Source organism: Pyxicephalus adspersus, chromosome 7 (assembly GCF_032062135.1).
Source record: "Pyxicephalus adspersus chromosome 7, UCB_Pads_2.0, whole genome shotgun sequence".
NCBI classification, from domain to species: domain Eukaryota; kingdom Metazoa; phylum Chordata; class Amphibia; order Anura; family Pyxicephalidae; genus Pyxicephalus; species Pyxicephalus adspersus.
Window position 1 is genome coordinate 10,288,408 of NC_092864.1, and position 24,666 is coordinate 10,313,073.

At 41.1% G+C, this 24,666-nt stretch overlaps 1 protein-coding gene and 1 long non-coding RNA gene across 4 annotated transcripts in view; one reads left to right on the plus strand and one right to left on the minus strand.

Annotated features, from left to right (window-relative positions):
• Positions 1–9,092, minus strand: part of LOC140335061 (uncharacterized) — a 12,293-nt gene extending 3,201 nt beyond the window's left edge. Inside the window, exons 1-3 of one of the 3 annotated variants that reach the window (XR_011921652.1) lie at positions 8,972–9,092; positions 2,996–3,102; positions 1,994–2,170 (exon numbers count right to left, since the gene is read on the minus strand). This is a non-coding gene — a long non-coding RNA (uncharacterized lncRNA). The other 2 variants (XR_011921651.1, XR_011921653.1) reach the window with 2 other exon arrangements.
• An 18-nt stretch (positions 9,093–9,110) lies between these two features.
• On the plus strand, positions 9,111–18,645 carry MED9 (mediator complex subunit 9). The gene is made up of 2 exons (XM_072417430.1): positions 9,111–9,244; positions 17,930–18,645. The coding sequence occupies exons 1-2, from the start codon at positions 9,120–9,122 to the stop codon at positions 18,144–18,146; spliced, it is 342 nt and encodes a 113-aa protein (XP_072273531.1). The 5' UTR covers positions 9,111–9,119; the 3' UTR covers positions 18,147–18,645.
• The last annotated feature ends 6,021 nt before the right edge of the window (positions 18,646–24,666 follow it).

Here is a 24,666-nt window from a genome sequence, read left to right on the forward strand (position 1 = left end):
GTCAGAAATGTAAGTGGGACAATAACTGTGTAGGGAAAATCAGTCATTAAGTGTGTGTACCTTACTGTAAATAAAGGCGGATGCTGACTTCTGACGATCATACTCAGCAAAGGATGGTGATTAGGCAAAAAAAAATTATCTCAGTACCCTGGCACAATTAGAAGATCCCCTTCTCTGTTACTTTACAGACGCCCTGCATGATGTCCAGCAATGATCTTTTTGCCTAAAATTAGGAAACCATTTTAACCCCTCAGCCCAATAGGCCCAATGTTTAAAGGTCTAATTAAAGTCAAAGCTAATATTTTGGTTTCTGATTGAACCTGCAATATTGTAATCTGTTACAAACACGTCCGCCACCGTCGCTACTTGAAAACCTTAACCATTTTAAATCCTCTGCTGCTAATAGTTTGTTTGTGAATGTGTATATATGTATCACATGTCATTGCACTGTAAATGCGAGGCATTATGTATTATTTAGCCCACTGTTTGCATCAGATTGGGCTGGATGTGGCCGGCTAGGCTCAGAATAGCCACACAAATGAGGTTCCTGTCAAAAGGACGGAGACATATAACTACTTCACTAATTGGAAGAAACTATGCAATTAACCTGCACAAATTGTTTCCCTTCGGCCCCGCAGAGAGAACTGGCTGGGGCCGGTATAGATCTAGCTATAATTCTCCCTTCTAGACTGTGTTGGTTAATGAAAGGGGCATGGGGTGCGTTTCCATGGCTTCGTTTTGCAGGGAGCCACTATGCAGCCACTTACTAGATGCAGGAGTGACAAGACAACATAGAGTCGTGCGGGAGTAAAGCCACATGTCATTATAGGCGAGGCATGGTCTTGTTTATGGTATAAAAGATACCAAGCAATTGTGTCTGAATACATCAGATGAGTTAGAAGGGAGAATTGAGGTACTGCTCTATTTTATGTCTCTCCAACTGTTTGACCCAGATTCTGCAGTTCTTTAGGATCTGATGGGTACAGAGTTGTATAATAAAATGTACTAGGTAAGTAATCAATGAGTTTAAATGCTTTGCTTTTACTTGCGTCATTTCATCCAAAACTATTTGGATTTGCTGTAGAGATAAACAAAATGAAAGTCTATTCTACAGCTGGAGGACCTGCTGTACCCATTATGATTGGTTCTCCTGGTACACATGCGGTGCCCAATATGAGAGCTTCCTGCCATCCCTGTGCTGAGGTTTGGGGTCTGCATGCCTGCTCTGCCTATCATAAGGGGATCTTACCATCCCTTTTAGATTTTTTTATTACTTAAAAAGGGCGGAGAATGTTACAGTAGATGGAATGTGCAAAGGTGGACAGGAACAGCCAAAACTTTCAGGAGGACACAAACAGTCAGAAATCACGGCAGGGTGATCCCGCTGTTAGGACATATAGAAGCCAATGGTGGACTATGAATATCTAAAAGATATTTTTTCAAGGTCCCTTATAAATATGCAATGCAATGAATTGCAATTAAGTATTTTGTGTATTGTATCACCTCTTGTCTGGACTACTGTAACCTCCTCCTCTCTGGTATTCCACTAACTGTAGTTAAAGCAGGCACAGCCTACAAAAAAGTTGCATCTCTGCTCTACATTCAGGAGCAGTGCAGCATTGTTGCTACACCATTACAGGAAGCTGCATCAAGTGGGTTCTAGAGGCAAGACAAACCATTATCTCTGGGACTTTGCAGGAGAGACAAAAGAAATGTTTTTTAAAAAAATGATGGCAATAATACTACATTAAGGTTCCTTCCGATACAGACAGTCGATGACTCATTGTGATATAAGGAAGTTTACATCAGGTGAATGCCATATGTTATACAAAGTAGACATTGGCTTGTTGACAAAGAAAAATAAAACACAATATGCAGAGAAAATCCATTTTAACAATCTTTCCCCAAATAGGTCAGGTCCGGGAAAGTCTACAGACAATGAAACAATCTTCAATACAACCAAGAAGAATGGACGTTTATGGAAAATCTTTACCTTTTTGCTACATATTTTTTTATTTTGAAACATTGGTACATTTTTGGATCTTCAGCTAACATGGGTAACCTGGACCTGTCTTTTCAATTTCATACAAGTGTTCCAGAGTTATAAAGAACACGTCCATGTCTCCTTTGCTTGTCTGCTGAAGATCATGGTTTCCTCTTCCACATTGATCTAGAGTTATTGGAAAAAAAATGACACAATTTTACATATAGCACTTACTGAACCATGTCTACCCCATTAGCCTAGTTTCTGTATTGAGGACGAAAGCTGCTTGACAAAACAAAGGCTCTGAACAGAGCAGAGCTGAGCGTCTCCCAGCTGGTGATGTGTGCAGCCCGCATAATGCTGTCTATTATCTGTCTAGAGCTCGCTTTCAAGAGCGCAGGAAAATCAAGGCTCTCCATCTTGGACTGCAGATGTGCAGAATTCATTAATCAGTTTCCTTTTCTTAACCTGACCCAGTTATACGGGTTTCTAAATAATCAAATGATCCTCCCATCACATGTAAACAACTCTGATAAACAAGTTAAAGTTTCATAGGTAGAATGAACATCTGCGACATGAGAACACTTTTATGAGAAATAGAGAACTAAAGAGGAACAAGCGTCTGAAAGAGATAAAGATTATTGGGGGAAAGCCAGAATGGCTTGTCTGCCTGCTGGGGCCTTTGTTTTGCCCAGAAATGGCTTGAGTAGCTTGGTGATTTGGGAACATCTACTTCCGTGCCTCTGTTTTTATGAGCTGAGTATTCCCAAATCCTACAACCCACCCGCATTGCTTTTATTTTTTGCCAACTGTGCCCCTTTGTGGAGGTTTGCCATTCCAGTGACAGATGAACAAATCAGTGCTGTTCACATATGGCCATTCTGTTCTATGTAGAGGGGAGGGCCAGCGAGTGGCACCCCACTGTGCTCTGCTGGATAGCAGTGAACAGTGCTCGTTCCCAATCGGTCATTCATCAATCCACCACGAGGACTACGGTACACAGATTCTCACCTTAGACGGAACTATACGTCTCATACTGTTCCAGTGTCCCTCCCTGCTTCTCCTTTACGCTTTCGGACAATTCGAAATGTTTGATCCTCAGCTTTAGTGACACTGTCCTGTATGATAAACAGAAGTGTGAATCTCAGAATCAGAAATTAAATATTTTTGTCAATGCTCTGCCTCTTCTCCATTGTACAGCAAACATTAAAATGAATAAATGAAAATGAGGAAGGCTATTGGTGACTTGCTTTTGTTCTGGTGCAGTGATAATTATTTTCCTTTAATATATGGGTTAGGGTTACAGGGTTGGGTGTTGGGGTAAGAATCAGAATTCAGAATAGGGTTACAGCGAGGGTTATTGTTAGGATTAGGGAGATAGCTGATGCAAGTTTTAGCATTGGAATTATAGAGGATTTGTATGTAAGGCTACAAGGAGAATAAAAAAAAGGGTTGTCATTGGGGTTATAATGAGGGTAGTGTTAGGGTTATTATGAGGGTGACTTGAAGGGGTTAGAGTTAAAAGGAGGGTTCAGGTTAGGGTTACAGAGAGGATTAACACGAGGGATACTGTTATGGTTAAAGTGATCATTAGTGTTGAGGTTAAGGTATTGCTCCCTGTGACAAGATCTCTGCACCAAAAACTACCAGCACAGATCATTCATCTATGTTAAAATCACATCCTACATGAATCATAAATAAATATGGCTGTACCAACATAAACATATACCGTACATTATCCAGGGAAAGAGTACAACAATTTCTTTTAAAAAAACAATTAAATTATTTTAATAATCCTGTTAGTTGTATGTTTTTGGCCCTCTCAGCAAATTGCCCCCAGTATTTACGTGACTTGAAGCAGCTACTCACAAGATCCCAATTTGTAGTGTTATAAATAGCTCAGACAACATCAATATTCTATTTAAATCCCAGTTTTGCGTCTGACCATATTTAATTTAAAATTAGGTGGGGGGGCTTTCTTAGCCACTGGTGCAGCTTCAGCCCCCTGCCACATGTCATTAAATGTTAAAAACCTTTAACGTGCGTATGCAAACTGGACTGATTTAAGAAGGTCAATTTGAATTGAGTGGATGTCTTGTCTGCAAGATGGAATCAATGAGCTAAAAATAACTTTGGAAAGGCATTGGGCCTGTTCAGTTTAATAAGGTGACAAATCAGAGGCCAGTAGAGGCAGCGAAAATAGCAGTCTCTGTTTATAGATGTACGAAGGGGACGTGATGGACGCGATGGTCCAAGGTGCATCGACAGACAAGAAATTACAAGCAACTAATTACTGACAAGTGTTTCTGCTTCCCCAAGCACAAGATGTGCACCGTGCAAGCTTTTAATTGCTTATTCATGAATATCAAACCATTGAGAATACTCATGGGAGTCGCTCCATCTGTACTTCTTCTCCACGTCACTTTAATTTACCAGTTTTGTGCAAGTAGGCAATGGTGGATTAAGCGAAGACCCCGGAAAGACGTTAGATGTACAGTTAATAAAAGACATATTATTTCACTTACCAAATGATGTCTAAAGGCTATTGTGATCTGTCCCCCCCCCCCCCCCCCCCGCAATGTATGCCTATAGTAACTTACAATTCTGCAGACTTTGAGTGCCCACTTCCCTGCCTGTCTCCTGCTGCATGGACTACGACCACTACTACGCTTTCACTAAAATATTGGGCATGAAACCTGTAGAAATTTATATAACCTTTTCTTGTACACAGTTCAACCCAAACAGGTGTCCTTATTGAATGATTTCCCCTTAACTCCTGCTTTAATGACAACTGTACAATTTTAGATTCCCCATCACGTTCTGCTTTAGTGACAATGGTCATCAGGACAGATAAGATTGCATGATTCTCCCCAGAGAAGGCAGCAATAAAAAATAAAGTGTTTTTTAACCCCTCTTCACTCTATCCAAAAAAAAACAACTTTAGCAAAACATACACTAGAATACAAAGATCTGGGAAATGCATGCCAAGTGGGTCCAAGTGGGCGCTATTTCAAAGTCTTGTGCACAAAAAGTCCCACATGCTCCAATGGAGAGGCAGTCTATAGTTGAGATGAACACAACCTAGTATAAAAGAGCCCCCACCCAGGCCTGTGTTAGGATATGGAGGTGCGTGTGGGGGCAGTGTTAGGATCTTGGGTGCCTGTGGGGCAGTGTATGATCTTGGGGTGTCAGTGGGGGAAGTGTTATGATCTGGGGTGCCTGTGGGGGCAATGGTATGATCTGGGGTGCCTGTGGGGGCAGTGGTATGATATGGGATGCCTGTGGGGGAAATGTTATGGTCTGGGGTGCTTGTGGGGGCAGTGTTATGATCTAGGGTACCTGTGGGGGCAGTGTTGTGATCTGGGTGCTTGAGGGGGTAGCATTAGGATCTGGGGTTCATGTGAGGGCAGTGTTATGATATGGTTGTTATGATATGGTTGCTTGATTTGGTCAGGTCTAAGTTCTGCAACGTTATGTGCCCAAAATAATGGCTAGCTGACTCCCTGAATATACTGAATGACAAAGATTTTCCATCAATGGATTTTTTACTTTCCTGATGGTACAGGCAACTTCCAAGATGACAACGCCAGGATTCATGGGGCTCAAATTGTATAGGAGCATCATTTACCCTCATGGTTTGGCCACTGCAGAGTCCAGACTTGAACCCCTTTGAGAATTTTTGGGATGAGCTGGAGAAGACTTTACACAGCTCCAACTCTCTATATGGGTGAATGGGATTAGTCCTTATTCACTAATATATAGAATGGATTTGGCAGAACCATGCACATGGAAAAGGGCAATATACAGGATACAAAAGTATACTTCATATATAGGACATCACACATATATAACACATCTGGAAGTTAGCGTACAACATAGTAACTGGAGATACTGAATATCAGCTGCACCCATAGTAAAGTCCATAGATCAACCTTTGACTCGCTCCCTACCAAAAAAACAAGTTACATTTATCCAGGTTTCTTCATTTATTTATCTTTTTACTGTCATTTTAAGATGGCATCTTTTATCAATGTACCCTCATTCCCAGTCTAATTGCTTACAATCATTTCCTTTCTAAACTAACAGTTTCCTCTATGGCCACATTCCTTTCTGAGCTGAAGGCCTCCAAAGCTATAATTTGTAGGAAAATGCCATGAAATAAGCAGGTAGAGATAATACAGGAGGAGAGCAGCGAGTTCTCAATCTTGTAGGCAAACAAACCATTTTAGATTGTGAACAGAAGCCTCAGTGAGAAGCCTTTCTGTGCCACAGGCAATATCCTTTTACTGCCGGTTCTAATTACAGGCTGTGTACAAATGTACATTGAGTTCCCAGGAGATGTTGACCCACAAGAGGGGTCTATATCCGAATTACAACAGAATGTCAAATATCAGACAAACAAAGGGACTGCTGATTATTGCTGGTTTTGCAATGTGCTAGATAAAAAAATGCTTACAGATTTCGGATACTTGATGTTGAGACAACTCTTGCCAGAGAATTGAAGGCAATAAGCTGCATGGGGTATAGGGAAAATGGACTCGGTCTTTGCGTTGGTGTTATATAAAGCTAAACTTTAAACAGGTGACTTTGCCTAGGCTGAGATGATTTCATCAGGAAGAAGCATTTCCTCAGTCCCTCAGTGACCAGACCGAAATATTTTCAGCAAGTGGCAGGGTGCAGAAGGGGCTGTTCTGTGTCAGACATTTGTAAATGCAATGTGTGGTTTACATGATGGTGCTGTCTCTGGTATCATAGTCTGGAACACAATAAGTGACCCTGGATGAAACTTCCTTCGTCTTTCTGGAGAGAAAAGCAGATAAAGGCATTCTAAAATCTGGGATGTAATAAATACCTGGAAGGGTTACAAATACACCTAAATTGCCCCCAAGGCCAAAACTTCTTTTGGTTTTGTATAGACTGTTGGAGAATGGGTGTGAGGGGTGATGGGTTCATCAAGTTTGTCAGGTTACTTTTTTTTTGTCTGTATCACCACCAGGGAGACTCACACTCTGTATGTATCCTAGTGAACATTGTCCTCAAGGTTGAAATGGAGGGAAATTCCAAAATTTCAAGGTGACACTTGATCAGGATCAAATCATAAGTCCTGGGACGATTTCTTGCTGGTATTTCTTTGGAACAGGAAGTCATATCTTTCTAATGGAGTTTTAAAGCTTTCATACTTTGGTCAAAACTAACAAGAAAGAAAATAGGTTTTGTCTTTAAAAACACATAAAAAGTTCTGCTTTAAGTGCACCTGTCATGCCTTGGTTTGCTTCTACAAAATATCAGTTTCTGGCTTTGTTTACCATCCGTACTTCTGAGTTACTGATATGGAACGTGCATATGGTAACTGAATGACCAGATGTACTTACTCCATATTTGTTTTACATCATTGGCTCAGAGAAGTACAGGAAGTGATAGGAAATCTCTCAAATAGACCTTTCAAGTTGGGGAGGGTTAGAACTTCACTTGCAATTTCACTTGCTCAGCATGCCATCTTGTACTGACCATGATTACATCCTGCATTTCTACAGGTGCCATTCATACAGGAAGTGCAAAGTCCAAAACTAACTTTCTTTAAAACTGAAAAGAAAAATGGATGACTATCCATGTGATAAAAATATGCTTCAAATCTAAAAAAACAAAGGCAAACCATACATATCACAGGTAGTGATCTGCCTGCACAATCACAGGATTCACCATTCATTTCACTCAGCTTGGACAACACATGGCTTGTGGGCCATCTGCAGTGTTCTTTAGGAAAAAGAGAAACTTGTTAATGGAATGCAAAGATGACCCCGCATGCTGGAAATCTCTTTTTGCATTCACAGGCACTTTTAAATTATGCATGAATTAGCAATGCATGAATCCATAATGAAAACACATGCTTTGCCCACAGGGTATAGTTATGATTGTCAGTCAGAAGAGAAGCGCTGATATCTCTGATAGGACTCAAATTGCTGTAAATGACATGCTGAGGTGACAGGGTCTCTTTAAAGCAGAAAATAATGCAAGGAGACACTTCAGGCGGTTGCAAAATTCACCCAGTAGGACATTTACATCATTATCAACTTGGAACTCGATGAGGGTCAGGTAAGTAAATCTTTTTTCTTTTCAGGTGCAAACTTTACCCACTAAAAACAGAAGATTATGAATTGATGCATACATTCACCCCCTCTCCTTCCCTGTATGTACAGCTCTGGTCCTAGCAAAGTGTATTCAGATTAATGTTTTCTCCTATATTCTAAAAAAAAAACAAAAAACAGATGATTTGGGAAAGGGGTTCAATGAGTGTAATAGGATTTAAAGCAGACCTATCTTGACATTATGTTATATAAAATGGTGGCTAAACCTTTTTATAATGAAAAAATGTGTTTTTAGGGGGAGGAATCTTATTTCGTCTTTACTGCCGTGGCAGTACAGAATGAAAGCGAAGGCTGCAGCCTCCTGGGCTACAAACGTCAAATATCCAAGGAGGCTTAGGGCTGCTCCTTCTGTCCATGCTCAATCTTGGGCATGTGCAGAAATGGATTTCCTGAAATATATATAAAAAGTGACAATCTCACGCATGTGCAGTGTCTTTTTTTAAATTTTCCGGAAGGCGCGTCATCCAATCTTAAACCTGCGAGTTTGGGTGATGCAAGAAAAACATGGTGACGCCAGCCATCCTGTCGGTGCCTTCATTTTTTTTTTACTGAAAATTCTGCTTTTTTAAGTGTTGTGTAAACGTAACATTCTGGGATACTTTTCATTCCGACAGAGTCCAAAATAAAGACAGGTTGCTATGGGCAACAATAAATGTTTTTTTTTTCATTATTATTATTTTTGTTACTATACTTAAATACCTAAATATCCTAACACTGGTAAGAGTTTGCATATTTACAGCTAAATATGTCCCTCTTGACCACCTCATATAATACTACTTGTAAAAACACAGCCTCTGGATATATCCTTGTTGTTTACAATTTCATCTCTATGGCAACACACCTCTTAATCAGCAGCGCAGTAGAAGGCGGCGCGTTTTAGTGACGTCTCAGATAGCGCGGTCGCTGTTTTGTGACGTCAGAAAGAAAGCGACGATTCCCGGTTCTAGAGGGGTTTCTGACGAGTGGCAAAACTGGGTGCGTTCGAAACAATGGCTACGGGAGGCCCGGCAAGACCGGGAGACGAACCGGAGGAGGAAGAAGAGGAGGAAGAACCCACCGAAGAGGAGGAGGAAGATTATACCTTCTTGCCGCTAGTTCACGACATTATCAAATGGTGAGACTCAGCTTCCGTACACAAGGCCTGTGGATGTCACTGCGCATGCGTGGAGGGTCATTGTGATTGGTAGCTCTGTGCAGATAGTTTATAGGCAACAACTTTGGAGAAAGGGCCCTAAAATACACCTGGGGGGCCTCTCCGCCATTTCTCATACAAAATAGATTGTGTGTCATTATAGCCTGTAATGCGCCCCAGCCCTAGTGTGTGTCTGAGCAGGAGTGTCCCTATTCACAGTTTTGCATAATGTCAATACAATTTTGCAATGCAATAGGGCGGCACTTTCCTTTAAATGCAGGCATTCAATAAAGCTTTATCCCGGAAGGAAGAGGTTAGTGTTCTCAGCAGTCCCTTTTAGCTGTGCGCACCACCCAGCACTTTTCAGTAACACTACGCCTACTTTTAGGTGGTTACTGACAAGTTCGGTATTGATACAGGAGTCACCGCCCAGCTTAACAAAATTCTGCCGGGAATACTGAAAGTCTATGCTCTACCATGTGCAGAAGTACTGCAACATCAGGTAAATTACCCCCTCCCAAAATCCTGCAGTAAACATGTAGAGGAAAAATGTTAACAAATCTACTTGTTATACCCCTTGCTTTGTACTGTAGGGGGGTTGACACTCTATTTCTATAGAGAACTTAGGGAATGCTAACTAGGCCAAATCTTGCAAAATGTTGCTTTGTGTCCCCATGATCTTGCTGGAAGAATAGTTATGTTACCCTTGTCTGTCCACCATGGTCAGAAACTACGGGTAAGTATATTGAATTTTTACATTTGTGGGGGCAAAGTAAATACATTTCAAATAGGGTTGCTTGAGCAGTTTAGGTGACACCAATGATCGTTTTTGCTATCTGTTGGGGTGACATTCTATCCAATGGCAAGCAATGTAAGAGGAATTCTTCCTACTGACCTCCATTAGTGTGGTGGTCAGTGGGAAGAATTCCTCTTACATTGCTGGCCATTGGATAGAATGTCACCCCAACAGATAGCAAAAATGATCATTGGTACTGTGATCTGGGGATATAGTAATAATAGAAGGGGTTCCCTGAAAGTTATTTCAAGGGTTTCCCCATGTTAAAAAGGTGGATAAACACTGTACTGATATATTAGAATGTAAAAATAGGCATAAACAATTGCATGTAAACAAAACTAAAATGCAGCCATTGTATGGTAAGTGGTGGCTTCTAGGTAAGCATTACTTTTCAAACCTCATGCAGGTTCAGACTCTCTTATTTGTGTTTTTAACCCCCCCCCCCTCCCCCCTCCCAGCGGTAACTCTGACTGTGGCTCGGGGTAAAAAAAACATGCTGAAAGCAGTAACCCCGAGTGTGGTTAAAAAAGTAAAAAATAAACACCTGGTCCCATCGGCGTCCTCCAGTGTCCTGTCATCCTCTGGCTGCGTCCTTTTCCTCACTCTGCCCCCGGTGAATGCGCTGACGTTCTGTTGGAGTTCCCGGTGAAGTTGGTGCGTACAGCCGACGGTAGGGGCGCGGCTGGAATTTCAAATAATTTTGTATTGCATTCAATAGAAAATAACTGTATTGAATGCAATAAACTGAATTTATATGTCCAAAAGCAGTACATTATCTTTCATGAAAATTTGTTTTACAGTGTAATATATTAGTATGAGTATAATAAAGTTTGAAACACAAAATCGGACAGAAATGAACCGCCCAGGAGGTTATTAGCCAACTAGTTTGCATTTGATTGTGTATTCGAAGATAAATGTTTGAATTACAAACCCAGCAATGGGCTGCAACTGGCCTGCTTTGCCTGCAGCTCAGTCTCGATAGGATTTATTATTATTATTACACCGTATTTATATGGCCCCAACATGTTACAAAGCGCTGTACAATAAATAGGGGTTGCAAATGACAGACTAATACAGACAGTGACACAGGAGGAGAAGAAAAGGGAAGGCCCAGAAAAGCTTACAATAGCTTGTTCTTGTTTATGTTAGATAATTTATTATCATTATTATTACTATTATTATTAATCAACAGGATTTATATAGCTCCAGCATAAATAGGATGTGCAGCAAATGCAATGCAAGTGGAATACAGCTCCTGAACTGCTGCACTGTTCAATGAGATTCATTGGGATTTGGATGACCAGCTTATTTAGGTGCATTTCAAATGCTCATAAAATGCAGGAAAACAATGGCTATGGTATGCTTCACCTGATGCCTGGCTAAAACCAGAGAGGGCTAAATGCCACAATTGCCTATACCATGCTACCTCAGAAAGACCGGGAGACATGTCCTCTATGTGGATTTTAGGCTGTCTGGCCCTGGACCATATTCTGCAGATTGGGCTCTGTGTATCCAATGGATACCAAGAATAAAGGATGAATAAATGTATCTTTCAGTGTTAAGTGATGTTTAATTATTAGTGAATTTAACCTTGGGCTGCTCAGGACTTAAATAACACAGAAAAGCAAACCAGTTCTTTTTAAGTATATGTATTCTAGAATTAGGTGACAACAGCCATTAAAGTCCGCCACGTTGTTAAGGCTGCATACACACATGCAATAATTATCGTTGGGATCGAACAACTAACGACAGTTTGTCCGATATTCTTTAACAAAAAAAATGCACAATGACTGGCCAAAGACGCTGATGAACAAGGTTTGTCGCTCCCTAATGTATTTGAACGATCGTATTGTTACAGCATGTACAGAATTGTGCACAATAACGATCGTTCAAAATAATCGTGCATAATTGTTGATCTGTCGTTAGTCGTTCGTTTTCTGTTGACAATTAATGCACTTGTGTATGTAGCCTAAGTGGGCCAATGGGCCAATAGGAGGTAGTATGAATGCGTCCACTCACAAAGAGGTTATCAGACAAGGGTCAGTGAGGTCTGTCAATCCAATAAGACCCTATGTGGGTGGAGTGGGGTCACCATTGGGGTCAGGCATGGGAAAATGATGATGCTGACATGCAATTGAGGAAACCATTTAGTTTGGTGAAGGTGGCTCTAAGGATTATAGCAGTGGTGCTGACTAAATATGCATTACAAAATGTATATATTCAGTCCAATGGGAAATAATTGTATCTTTGGGTGAAGAATCCCAGCCAATCATTTTGTAGTCTGTACAAAGATAACGTAACATACTGGTTGTAGAGCGTTTCCCCATTCTGCTGGTGGAGCGAGCACTCGGGTGTGTTTTCCCTCATACAAAACATGGCTTCCTTAATGCAGAAACAAACCCTATTTATACTCATCTTTAATTGTTCTGTTGCAGGCACCACTGTCTTTTTCCAATCTTTGGCCATCTTCCTTGGCCAGCATGACGTAACTCCCACAGAGGTGCATTTGAGTTCATTCATAGGGGAAGCTGGGATTTGCCATGCGCAGCTCACCAATGTTGACAGATGAAGAGACCGATCAGGCAGATAAGAATGCTTTTGCAGAACGGACATCACCTGTCCCTTTCTGCAATAAATCCCTGATCACATTTTCCAAGGTGGAACTTTAGTTCTGCTATAATTATAAATGGTTTTGTTTTTGTGCTTGAATCCGGTTCTCTAATTCCAGTCTACATTTTCACAGATGGCTTCTATACAAATTCCTCTGTTTTCCCAATTCCATATTAGTATTTACTCTTCCACTTCATAGATTCAGCATTGTTAACCGGCAGCCATCTCTCCATCTGGAAAAGCGGTTCCTGAATTGCTGTTTTGGTCTCTTTATTGTCAATATTTTCCTGTTCCAAGAATGAAAAAAAAACACTACAGCTAATTTACAGCCAGAAGATGGGGGGGGGGTATATCTGAAAGCATTGGAGCAAATTATACTTGAGGAATAGATTCTCCTGTATTTTTTTTTTTCTTTTGTGGGGTCTATAATATCCCCTACACACCATCTATATCAGTAATATATTACAGTTCAGTATATGGGCTGCAGCTAAATCCTTGAGGGTTGTAATGTCTTGTCTTATCCTCTTACAGGCTGCCTGTAGGTTTTTAAATCTTATCAAACCCTCCATGCAGGTATTAGGTTGGCAGTCTCTTTTAAAATTTGCAATCTTCCTAATAATATTACACTTCCTTTCTATTTTAAGGGTGCAAACTCTGTCTTGCAGGGTCTGCTGCTGAGCTGCATTGTAGCCTCCCTTAAGATCGCGTTACAGCTTAGTGTGCCAATATTACATGCATTTTTAGGTACAAGTGCCTCCCAAAATCAAAAGCGGGTTTCCTGCAACTTTTCCAAGGAATTGACCGCAGTATTGAGCGCGAGACCAGAAGTTTTCTCATCGTGATGGAACTTGCAGTTCTAAAGCCAATTCTAGTGTGACCTTTCTCTGCCGTATCGCCAAAAGATGGGACTATGACCAGTGCCTCCTCCTCGCAGACCTGAAGCCCATTTTGGGCAAAGCCTAAGGCTACGTACACGTCAAATTATTGTCGTTGGACACTAATCATTAACGACCAATCGATCGATAATCGTTAACAACAGGCCAGCATGGGATGTCATGTGTACGTAGCCTAACATTTGGGTTATTGGGTGAGGATGGCATGCTCTTCCCAAACCACCAACAACTTTTTACCCTGTTATTTGCCCGGCGGAGAACATGTTTGACCCTTTGCCCACCAAGCAGGTGTAGGTACTTCTAATGGCCGACCCTGACCTAGACCGCCAAACACCTTGCACTCATCATAGCAGTCCTAAGGGTTACAACAAGTAAATAGTGCAGCAGCTGTATGACCTTTTTTTTTTTTTTTTAAGTTATTAGCAACAGACTCTAAGCTTTCAAGCAGAAATGATTAAAGTGACTGTAAGCTGCTCAATCACTTCTACCTGTTATAAAAACAGCAGCTTAAATAAGTTATTTTTACCAACATTCCTGTGGCCCCCAGTAGTGCTGAGGTTGAAAGGGCACAAGAATTTTTGGCACTTTTTTTGTACGGATTAGGGGGTGAGGAAGGAGCTTGAGTGACTTCACATTTGCTTTCAAGTCTAAGATAAGGCAAAATCTAATTTTTCTCAGTCTTTTTATTGGTGTCTTTGTTCCCACTGCATAAACTGGCCCTCTATATTTATCCTCATGGCCATTGTTACTTGTCAAATCCAAAATTTTGCAATGAGGTAAGACAAAATTTTCCACTGAGGACTTGTTTTGGTGACTGGTATCTACAAGGCCTCCTCCTTTTGCTCCGGGCATTCATCAGTATTGATAATATGCACTCTGCTTGCACTCTGACATTTACCAAAGCATTTTTTAATGATATCTCTTTAGACTCTGCGTCTCCTTGATACAACCTGTTTTATGGGGAAACGCTCTTGATAAGTGGCTTTGGACCATTTTTTATATACTGCGGCCTACTTCTCTCCTACGATGAGTCAGAGCAATTCATAGCATGAGGGCCCTTGTCGGAACAGCCTAATAAGTACCTCTTATCGATTACCACTTTATATGCACCGGCCCTGATCAATCTCCTGTTCTGGTGGCAGAACAGATTGAAGGAAATGAGCGGCAATTATTTGATAGGGATGAAAAATGTGTGCCAGGTTCTATCTGTTTGCAAAAAGCTGTCAAAAAGCTTTTTGCTGTCTGAAGTGTAAAGGATAAGCAGCCGTAGATAATTCCTATTTAGTTCATAATGTTCATCAGGCACTTCATCACAATAAATGGTCACCACGCCTGCATACGAGGAAAAAGCTAGCTTTATTGCAGCCTTGATAATTGGAATTTTAATCAGGGTGAATTTCCAGAAGTAAATCAAGTTCTAATAAACATCTGTCAAGGAAATTTCTCCTGTGCTGTTGCATGAGTAGTGGTTTCACATCTAATTGCTCATAGTTAGGACACATAGACATCATATCTTTGATAGATGTATGATGTGTATTGCCATTAGGGTTGACACCTGACATGTTTATGCTGTAAGTCACCTTCTCTTAATCCCATGGAAGTTGCAGCAATGCAAGCCAATCAGGTCCGAATTCACTGCATAATACTGCCATTTACGAGTCGCATACGAATGGTCGCGTTCGTCTCTGTCAGAATCTGACGTGTACAGAGGTCGCCCGACATTGTTCCTGATGGATCCATGAGCAACCGACAAGGAACGACCGCAATACAAGTGATGGGATGTGAGCACAGTTGGGTGCAGATTTTGCGTTCTCCCCCCTCACCTCTCCATTGAACAGAATGGTGTTGTACACTCGTTCGTTGATCTGTCACGCTTTTGTCCCCATCTTGAAAGAATATTTCCAACGACAATAATTGAACGTGTGTATGAGACCTAAGGCATAGCTTTCTGATAGGAGGAAAAAGTGTGGGAATGATTCCATGAGTATTCTGCTGTTCTGTCACTATCCAGTCTCATTATGAGGTGGGTTCTTCACCGAGCTTTATTGCTTTATTCTTTCCATTTTTAAAAAAATGCTTGATCAAGCATGTTAGTTTTGTAGAAAGGGTCATGCGATATCTCTTCTGCAATCATGTTTTACCTGCCTGATTGCTCCAGGTTTCTGTCCGCAAAGCTGCGCTGCACTGGGAAACCCGGCAATCCTGGCCTTCCTAGCATGGGGATGAACGAACTTCCGGTGCATGCACAGTTGCATCATATTGGCGCTGCTCCCTGCAATGGAACGCGGATCAGCGAGTCGTAAAGGAAAGTGAGGTCAGGGACCTGTCTTTGCAATCTAGAAAGTCATATTTTTAACAACCCTAATTGAAATATCATCTAAAATAAAAAAAGTGTTGTTGGCTGCCCTAGATGGTCTAATGGTTTGCAATCAACAAAACCCCATTTTGGGTTGAACCCGCACCTCTAAAGAGTAACTAGTCCTTTCTGTCTGGTTTGTGTAACTTCTCCAAGCAGTGCTTTTATAATACAACAAACCAGCACGTTGACTAGCGGCACTTAGACAGGTGAACGAAATGATATTAAAAAGGCAGATAATAAATATGAAGAGCTTTTGGACGAGGCTCCTCTGCGTAGGCTTCCAGAAGAATGCATATGAAATACGGTCACCTCCATCTGGACAGAGATGTCTATCTGGATCTCGTGTTCAGCCAGCACCAGGATAAAGTTTTCACTTCAAAAACAACATTGTTTACTCGAATGTCAACATAAAGCGGCATGCCACTAATCTATAGAGACGTTCTTCCCGGTATGGGATCAGCAGTCACCATAAATGGATACTTTGTTTTCGGTTAATGATCTGTTTTCAAAGGATGTGGCTCATAGCTTTGTTTACATTCAGCGTGTGATGTATAACTTAATGGATAAGTGTAAATGTCTGCTGGGTAATCACTAACGGGTCACAATGGACGTTAAATAGTCGGAGGAGTATTGACGTAAAGAAAAATGATCTCTGGGTTTGGAAAACAATGATATAGAGTTACGCTTTTACACAAGACCTGAATTGGCTTTTAATGGTGGCTTCTGTGATATAAGCGCTTTCCAACTAGTGCAAAGCTGGTACATGCAAGAAGCCATTAAATACCACAGGTACTGGTCCGGATGCAGTGATTCTTTCTCTGCTTGCTATGGATGACTGCATGTACACAGAATAACAAACTAGCTCAGTAAAGCAGACCTGTCACTGACAAATTATTAAATCTTCAGGAAAGCCGTTATTCTTACACCGTATTTATAGCTAATGTCCCTACCTCAATCATATGCTTTAATACAGTCTAAGATCAATTTTGGGGGGAAGCCAATTAACCTAATTTTTGGGATGTAAGAGAAAGCACCCACGGCAGTGCTCAACCCAGAATTTTTTTTAGGAAGAAGAAAATTGTAGGCGGGTGGTGGCCCCTGCATTGTGTGCCAACTTTTCAGTAACCACCCAAAAACCTCCAGGTGGTTACTGGGAATGGCTGGGTGGTGCGCACAGCTAAAAGGGTCTGGGGAGAACACTGCAAAGGAAATCCATGCAAACTCAGGGAGAACCTACAAACTCCATGCAGATAGTGTACTGGCCGAGATTAAAACCTGGGGCCGCTGAAAAAAGGCCAGAATGCTAACCTCTGATCCACTGTGCTGCCATATATAAAATCTACGCACAGGTTGCTGGGTTGTGTGCAAAAACGATGTTCTGGTGGCCTCCTCTTGCTATTCTTTACCGCAGTGTTTCTCAAACAAGCCTTTAGGGTTCCTCCAGGGGTTGCTAGGGGTTCATTGAGCAATTTGTGACTCTTGGGTCAGATTAACAGACACCAATGATGTTTTTAGCTATCTGTAAAGGTGACATTCTTCCCAATGGCCAGCAATGTAAGAAGAATTCCTCCCACTGACCAGCACACTAATATACTAATGTAGCTGTGGATATAGTATTTATAGAAGGGGGTCCCTGACGACCTGAAAGTTATTTCAAGGGTTACCCGATGATAAAAAGGCCAAGAAATACTCGGTGCACCCCCGAGCTAGAACAAAAGAAAGACCCCGCTGAGAGGACGCACCGGCCAGAGCCGCGGACCACGTCCCTTGTGCAAATCCCTGGCTCAGGGATGTGGGCGGGCTGTGTTTAGATACCTTTTATTCAAAATTCCTGTAGGTTAATTGACTTCATAATGTAGATTACTATGGTGGGGACGATGGACTGTAAGTACTTCAGATGGCAATAACGTGATACAGCGCTGCGTAATATGTCACCACTATATAAATGCAAGATAATAATAATCTATGAAACAGCCACTTCTTAAAACTTTTCTTTTTCTTTCCTTCAGCATGGACAAAGACAGTCAAGATGTTTGCCATGAGCTTAACGAGCTGAAGAACAAGTTCCAGGCCTTGAGGAAGCAGATCAACAACATGCCAGGGATCGACATGACCCCCGAACAGCAACAGCAGCACCTTCAGAGCCTGCGAGTTCAGGTACAGACCAAGAACGAGCTTCTTCAGAAGTACAAGAGCCTGTGCATGTTCGAGATCCCCAAGGATTAGATGCAGAGTCGTTACCTCGGGTACAGAGACAATGGGGGCCCTGGCTGGACGCAACAGACCCCACCTCCTGAGACAATGGCATCGGTGCAAAAAAAGAACGCCGACCATTCCAACATATAGAAATGTTGTACAGGACTGGAGCACTGCCAGGTTATGTGAAAGGCCAATCCGTGCCTTTAGTTTCAGTTGCCAACCTTGCTGGGACATTTCCATGGATTGTTTTGAACACACGGACAAGTGTCAGTACATTTTGTGTTTGGTAATTTTTTTTTCATTCTGGAAAGACTCAATGTTGTCATTCATATCATGTGCTTTAAGCTGTTATTAGGTAATCATGATGATCAGATAATTAAAGGGTGTTAAAATGTCTCTGTCAACCTGTAAACTTTGCACATTGCAGGTAACTTGGCGAAGATTATTAATAGGCCTAAAGCAAACCCACGTGTTCAAGTGTATTTTTGTATCCAAAAACAAAAATGTTATGTATTGCAACTTCTTAGATGTGGTGGCTGCCTTCATTATTTTTTTCTTTTTATTGTCCTGTTGTTTTTAACTGGTAACCCTGCCGGTAATACAGTTTTAGAGTGACCTTGTTTTCTTACCATACAGAATCTATAAAGGGGCAGCATCGTCACCCTAGGACTTTTTGATTACTAAGTAACACAGCGGGGAAGCATTGTGTGGTTCAGACACATTTCCTGATCTCGTTATTTGAAGTAACACTGCACATGCCACCTGCTGCAATATGACTTTTATTGTTATTTGGTTTATATAAACACCTAAATAAGTCATATCACCAGAATGACTAACATTGCTCAAGTTATGTTGGGTGCTACAATTTTCTCTACCAATTTAAATATACAGAGAAGATGTATATTATTAGAGCCCGCTGAGATCTTTTTCTTGTGGTAATGAATGCATTTTTGCACGGGGTAGTGCTTCTAATATGTGTTACTGCACTGAAGTGTTTTTTTTAATGCTACCCTAACACATTAGAACAGGGGTGTCCTTTTTTTTTTTTTTTAGCCCCCAAAGGAATCGTTAATATGAATTGCAGCTGGCCCACCGCTGCATTGAAATAGTGCCACTACTACAATTCCCGGCATCATTAATGTCCATAGACCAGCGGGCTCTCTGCCTATGCATGGCCCCGTATTGGACTGTTTTATAGACGCAGAGTATTGTAGTAGCGCTGCTATTTCTCTATTATAGGTCTGTTCCAGACTGAATGTTAAGCAAAACCTCTTTGTTTCCATGCGAAAAGGTTTTCTATCCAATGAGAAGGAAAAACTTCCTCAATTTTTGCAGTAAACTTCAAGTTTGGCCTGTGACGTTTTTTATTTTGGCCTTCTGTGTATTTGAGTTTGACACCCCTGCATTGGAGCAATACACTTGTATGGTAGTGAATTGAATTAGAAAAAGGTGGTTTTAAGCATGTTAGGGTGCATTGGGAGTTCTTTAGTTTCCAGTTCACTGATTTGCCTTAATGTTTACCAAATGGGCTTTACAACCAACATTCAGCCGCTGCATAATAATACTAAGAGAGTGCCAGTCCAGAAATGGGCAAAGACAGCTTGCAAGACTTGAGGAGGGACTTAACAAAGTTAAGAAATTCAGCCTTGGAGGAAGAGAACAATGGGCATGATTGATTTTTGAATACTTCACTGGATGTGAAGGTTGAGGAAGGGCAGTATGTCTGATATGAAGCTGGGTAAGAACACAAGGGAATAACATCAAACTAGCAGGGGTGAAGTTCATAACTAACCTTAGAAACCCCCAATATGATAATGTAAGACTTACTCTGATGACTGACCTATAAGTAGGACCCCAGGCTTAGTTACACAAAACCTGGCAATATTTACACACCCAAGAAGCCTCAGGTCGAAGCAGACAAATTCCATAGCAGCCCAGCTTTTGTTCAGCATCACTAAGTATTGAGTGAAGCGAGCTAACTTCATGGGTAATAGACAATGGTTTTTCAGTTAGGTATATAGCCTAATGACAGGTTCTCTTCACATGACTGCACATCTCATTGTACTTCAAAGTTACAACAGCATTGTCAGTCACCTACAGCACCTGTAATCATCTAGTATTTTATAATCAACTTCCGGCACCACAGCTTATTAGGTAGGCTAGGCCTACTTCAAAGACGTCACCAATTACGTTAATCAATTAAGAGTCCTCTGTAATTTACATGTTTGAGGAGGAAAGTTCTTGGAAGGGTGCTGTATGGTTAAAGGATGAGAACTGACCCATATCATTATCATGCTGTGTGACAACCTCAGTGTCACTAACTGGGCCAGAGCAGAGAGTCTGCGATCAGATGACTAATCTGCGGCTCTGGAGTAAATACAGAGTGGTGGGTCTGGGATTTGCTGTCTGTGTGTTAGTCTCGGCATTATCTCGAGCACTCAGCGATTCCATCCACAGAGGCAGAAGCTCTGCACCGGATACTGATGGGACGTCAACGTCTAAACATAGCATCATTCCATTGTAAATGGCGGCCAGCCCCTGCACTTTTGCTTTACTCGTTCTGTTCTTCTCCCACTCATGATCCGGACTTAGTGACTCCAATTCTGTGCTTTGCAGGTGCATCTAAATCACTTTGTTTACATCTTCCTTCCACCTACTAAAAAATCATTCCCCTTTTAACCTTTTTGTTTACAATTTTGGCAAAAAAACAACTAACTCATAGCTGGTTTCAAAAACGTGCAGCACCCACGTCAGATTCCCACTCATAAAACGCTCTGTGTATAACAAGCCAGGATAGGTTAAAAGTAAAATCACAGATTTAAAAAGATATGCAGTATGTTATTGTCATGTTAGGTTTTCTAAAGAATTAAACTGCAGCCAAAACATTTGGTGTGGATAGAGTGGTGAATGGTTATCTCAATCTAAATTGTCCCTAGCAACCAAGTAAATTTTTTATCCTAGCGCCTGGATTAGGGTTTTAAAAAACCTGTTAAAACATCCCTTGTTTTAAAAGGCCGCTTGTACAATCCTTTATTGAGTGTAAAGTTCAAGTGTATGTAACATACATAGTGCAAGAGTCAGGTTTATGTTACATACATAGTGTAGGAGACAGGTTTATGAAATGTATCGAGTGCAAGGGTCAAGTGTATGTAACATATTTAGTACAGGAGTCAGGTGTATGTTACATAATGTAGGGGTCCTGTGTAACTTACATTGTACAAGGATTAAGTATATGCGAAATACATAGCGTAGGGGTCAGGTTTATAAAACATTTCAAGTTTATGTGACATATATAGTACAGGGGCAGATGTATGCAGTGCACTAAATTCAAGGGTATATAAAAAATACATAGTGCAGAAGTCAGGTTCATGAAAACTATTAAATGCAAGGATCAAGTGTATGTAACATGCATAGTGCAGGGGTCAGATTATGCAATGCACTAGATATATGTAACACAGATTGTGCTGGAGTCAGGTATATGCAATGTTTTGCATGCAACAGTCAACCATGTGAAATACCTAGCGTGAGGTCAGATTTATGAAATGTATTGAGCGTAAGGGTCCATTGTATGTAATATGCTTACTGCAGGGGTCAGATATATGCAATGCTTTAGGTGCAAGAGTCATGTAGTTGTGACTTTCATAGGGTAGCTGGTCAGGTTTATGAAATGTATTGAATGTAAGGGTATGTAACATACATAGTGTGATAATTTGATGTACAGCGCTGCGTAATATGTTGGCGCTATATAAATCCTGTTTATTAATAATAATAATAATAATAATAATAGTGCAGGGGTCAGGTATATGTAACATACATAGTGTAGGGGTCAGGTTTATAAAACCAATTGAGTGCAAGGATCAGATTTATGTATATACAGGGCAGGGTTCAGATGTATGCAATGCACTAAATATATGGAACATACATTGTGCTGGGGTCAGGTATATGTAACATACATAGTGTAGGGGTCAGGTATATGTAACATACATAGTGTAGGGGTCAGGTTTATAAAACCCATTGAGTGCAAGGATAATATTTATGTATACACAGTGCAGGGTTCACATGTATGCAATGCACTAAATATATGGAACATACATTGTGCTGGGGTCAGGTATATGCAATGTTTTGTGTGCAAGGGTCAACCATATGTGAAATACAAGGGCCAAGTGTATGTACCATACATAGTGCAAGGGTCAGGTATTTGTAACATACATAGTGCAGGGGTCAGGTTTATGAAGACTATTGAGCGCAAGGTTTAAGTGTATGTAACATACATAGTGCAGGTGTATGCAATATACTGAATGCAAGGGTCGGGTTTATTTAACATCCATATTTCAGGGTCATAAGTTTTTACAGCACAACACCCCTACTATTTTACATTTACATCTCCAGGGGTTTCTTGTTCCAGAAACAAACATTGGGCACAGAGATAAAATATAACATTGACTCAATATGGACACGTGCAGCAGAAAAACGTCTAGGTGACGAGGGAATAAAGGTTCAGGCACGGCAGCACAAGGTTTTATACCACATTTATTTATTTTTTTTTTACAATTTAATCCATCTCATTAAATAGTACAGAGAGCCAGAAAAGCCATTGAAAGATGTAGTTAAATGACCCGTGGGTGTAACAGGCCGCCTGCTGCTTTAATAGTCAGATTAGTATAATAATAATCATAAATTAGGGTGGGGGGAGGACCACGTGGAGCCAGCACCACCACTGATGACAGGAAGGCACATGTTTATAGTGCCAGCTACACCCACTTGTGAAAGCCATACATATAATGATGTGATTGGAGTGCAGGTACATCGTCTTACATAAGATGTTTTTCCAGGTGTTCTGTTCTCTGTGCAAAATTGCTTCGACCTACTCAGTGAAATGTAAATGATATATATATATATAGTAAGAGAGGTTTTGTTTTTCTTTACCCTATGCAATTTTTATTGTGTATCTATGTATTTAAAGGGCTAGTCCACCTAACATTGCATACTCTAGTGATAGTTGGAGCCTGGTGGGCTGGGCTAGCCCCTGGCATCTTGTAAGTCTTCCTTCCATTGGCTGGCCATCACTGTACAGACTGGCAGTGCCCCTGAGGTTACCACACACCTGAAAAACTCCAAACTGTGTCGGATGCTGAAGATACGTTTAAACTGACAGCCTCAGTAATAGATTTTCCTTTTATTCTTGGGGGGGGGAATGCCCTTTGGACCCATTTAGATAAATATGTTGCAAAAATGTGTGATCATTCAAAATGAATAGGCTTCTAATGCGTCCCACCCCAAAAAAAGCTCACAACCCGCCTTTTTTTTACCACAGCATAATATTGTGTGTTGCTTTGCCTTGAAACATTCAAAAAGCTTAAAATGAACGGCTCTGCAACATGTTACATTAGTTTCCTTGCCTTGCAGTATTTATTACTATTAAACAGTATATAGTGCCAACATAATACATAGTGCTGTACAATAAATAGGGGTTGCAAATGACTGACAGATACAGAGGAGGAGGAGAGGACCCTGGGCAGAAGAGCTTACAATCTAAGAGGGGGAGGATGTAGCACTCAATAGGAGTAGGGATATCAGTGTTCCCCCAGCCCCTTTTAGCACCACCCAGCACTTTTCAGTAACAACCCGGGTGTTTTTGGGTGGTTACTGATGAGTTGGGTCACAACAAAGGGGCTGCCACCCACCTACAGTTTCTTCCCACCTGGCCTAAAAAAATGTAGTAACAGGTCAACACGGGCTCTGTTTGACTTGCTGCAGCCTCTAGTGCACATTATGTGAAGCTCACAGTGTGCAGTGATATCAGAAAATGCAGTTTCAGTCCAGTAGAGGAGCCGGTACAACTGTGCAAGACTGAAGGGGGAGCTAGAGAGCAGATTTGAAGAAGGGGAAGCCAGAGGGCAGATTTAATGAAGGGGTGGCAGGAGGGCAGTTTTAATGAAGGGGTGGCAGGAGGGCAGATTTAAAAATGTAAAAAACTGACTTTTGGAATAACATGGTAAATGACTGTAGTGATCGACTTTACATATCCTTAATAATCTGGCTGGTAAAATTGGGGTTAAAACGTTTAAGCTCAGCTCTGAAATAAAACGTACTTGAATGCAGTTACAGAACATTGTGAAATGTTATAAAAGTCCTGCAATGTGCAGAAAATAAAATAATGGCTGTTGCGAGTTGTCAAGTTTGAATGTACAAGTCCAAGCGTCAGATGTGACCTTTGCCTGGCATAATTCTCCGGCATTCAGCTCGTCTTGTCTATGGAGACAACACGATATGTTTGTTCTCATCAAGTGATGCAAAGCAGGATGGGGGAGACATGAGTGTGCATGATAAATGTTGTGCAAATGGGAGGGAGGAGGTTATTATTATTATCATTATTCTTAATAAACAGTATTTATATAGCGTCAACACAATACACAGCGCTGTACAATAAATAGGGTGACCCACAGCAACCAACCTGTGTCCAGTTAGGGCAAATGTTTATCCTTCGCATCCTTATATCCTTCAGACTGGCATACATTGTGCCCTACAGAATTATGTACTGTTATCG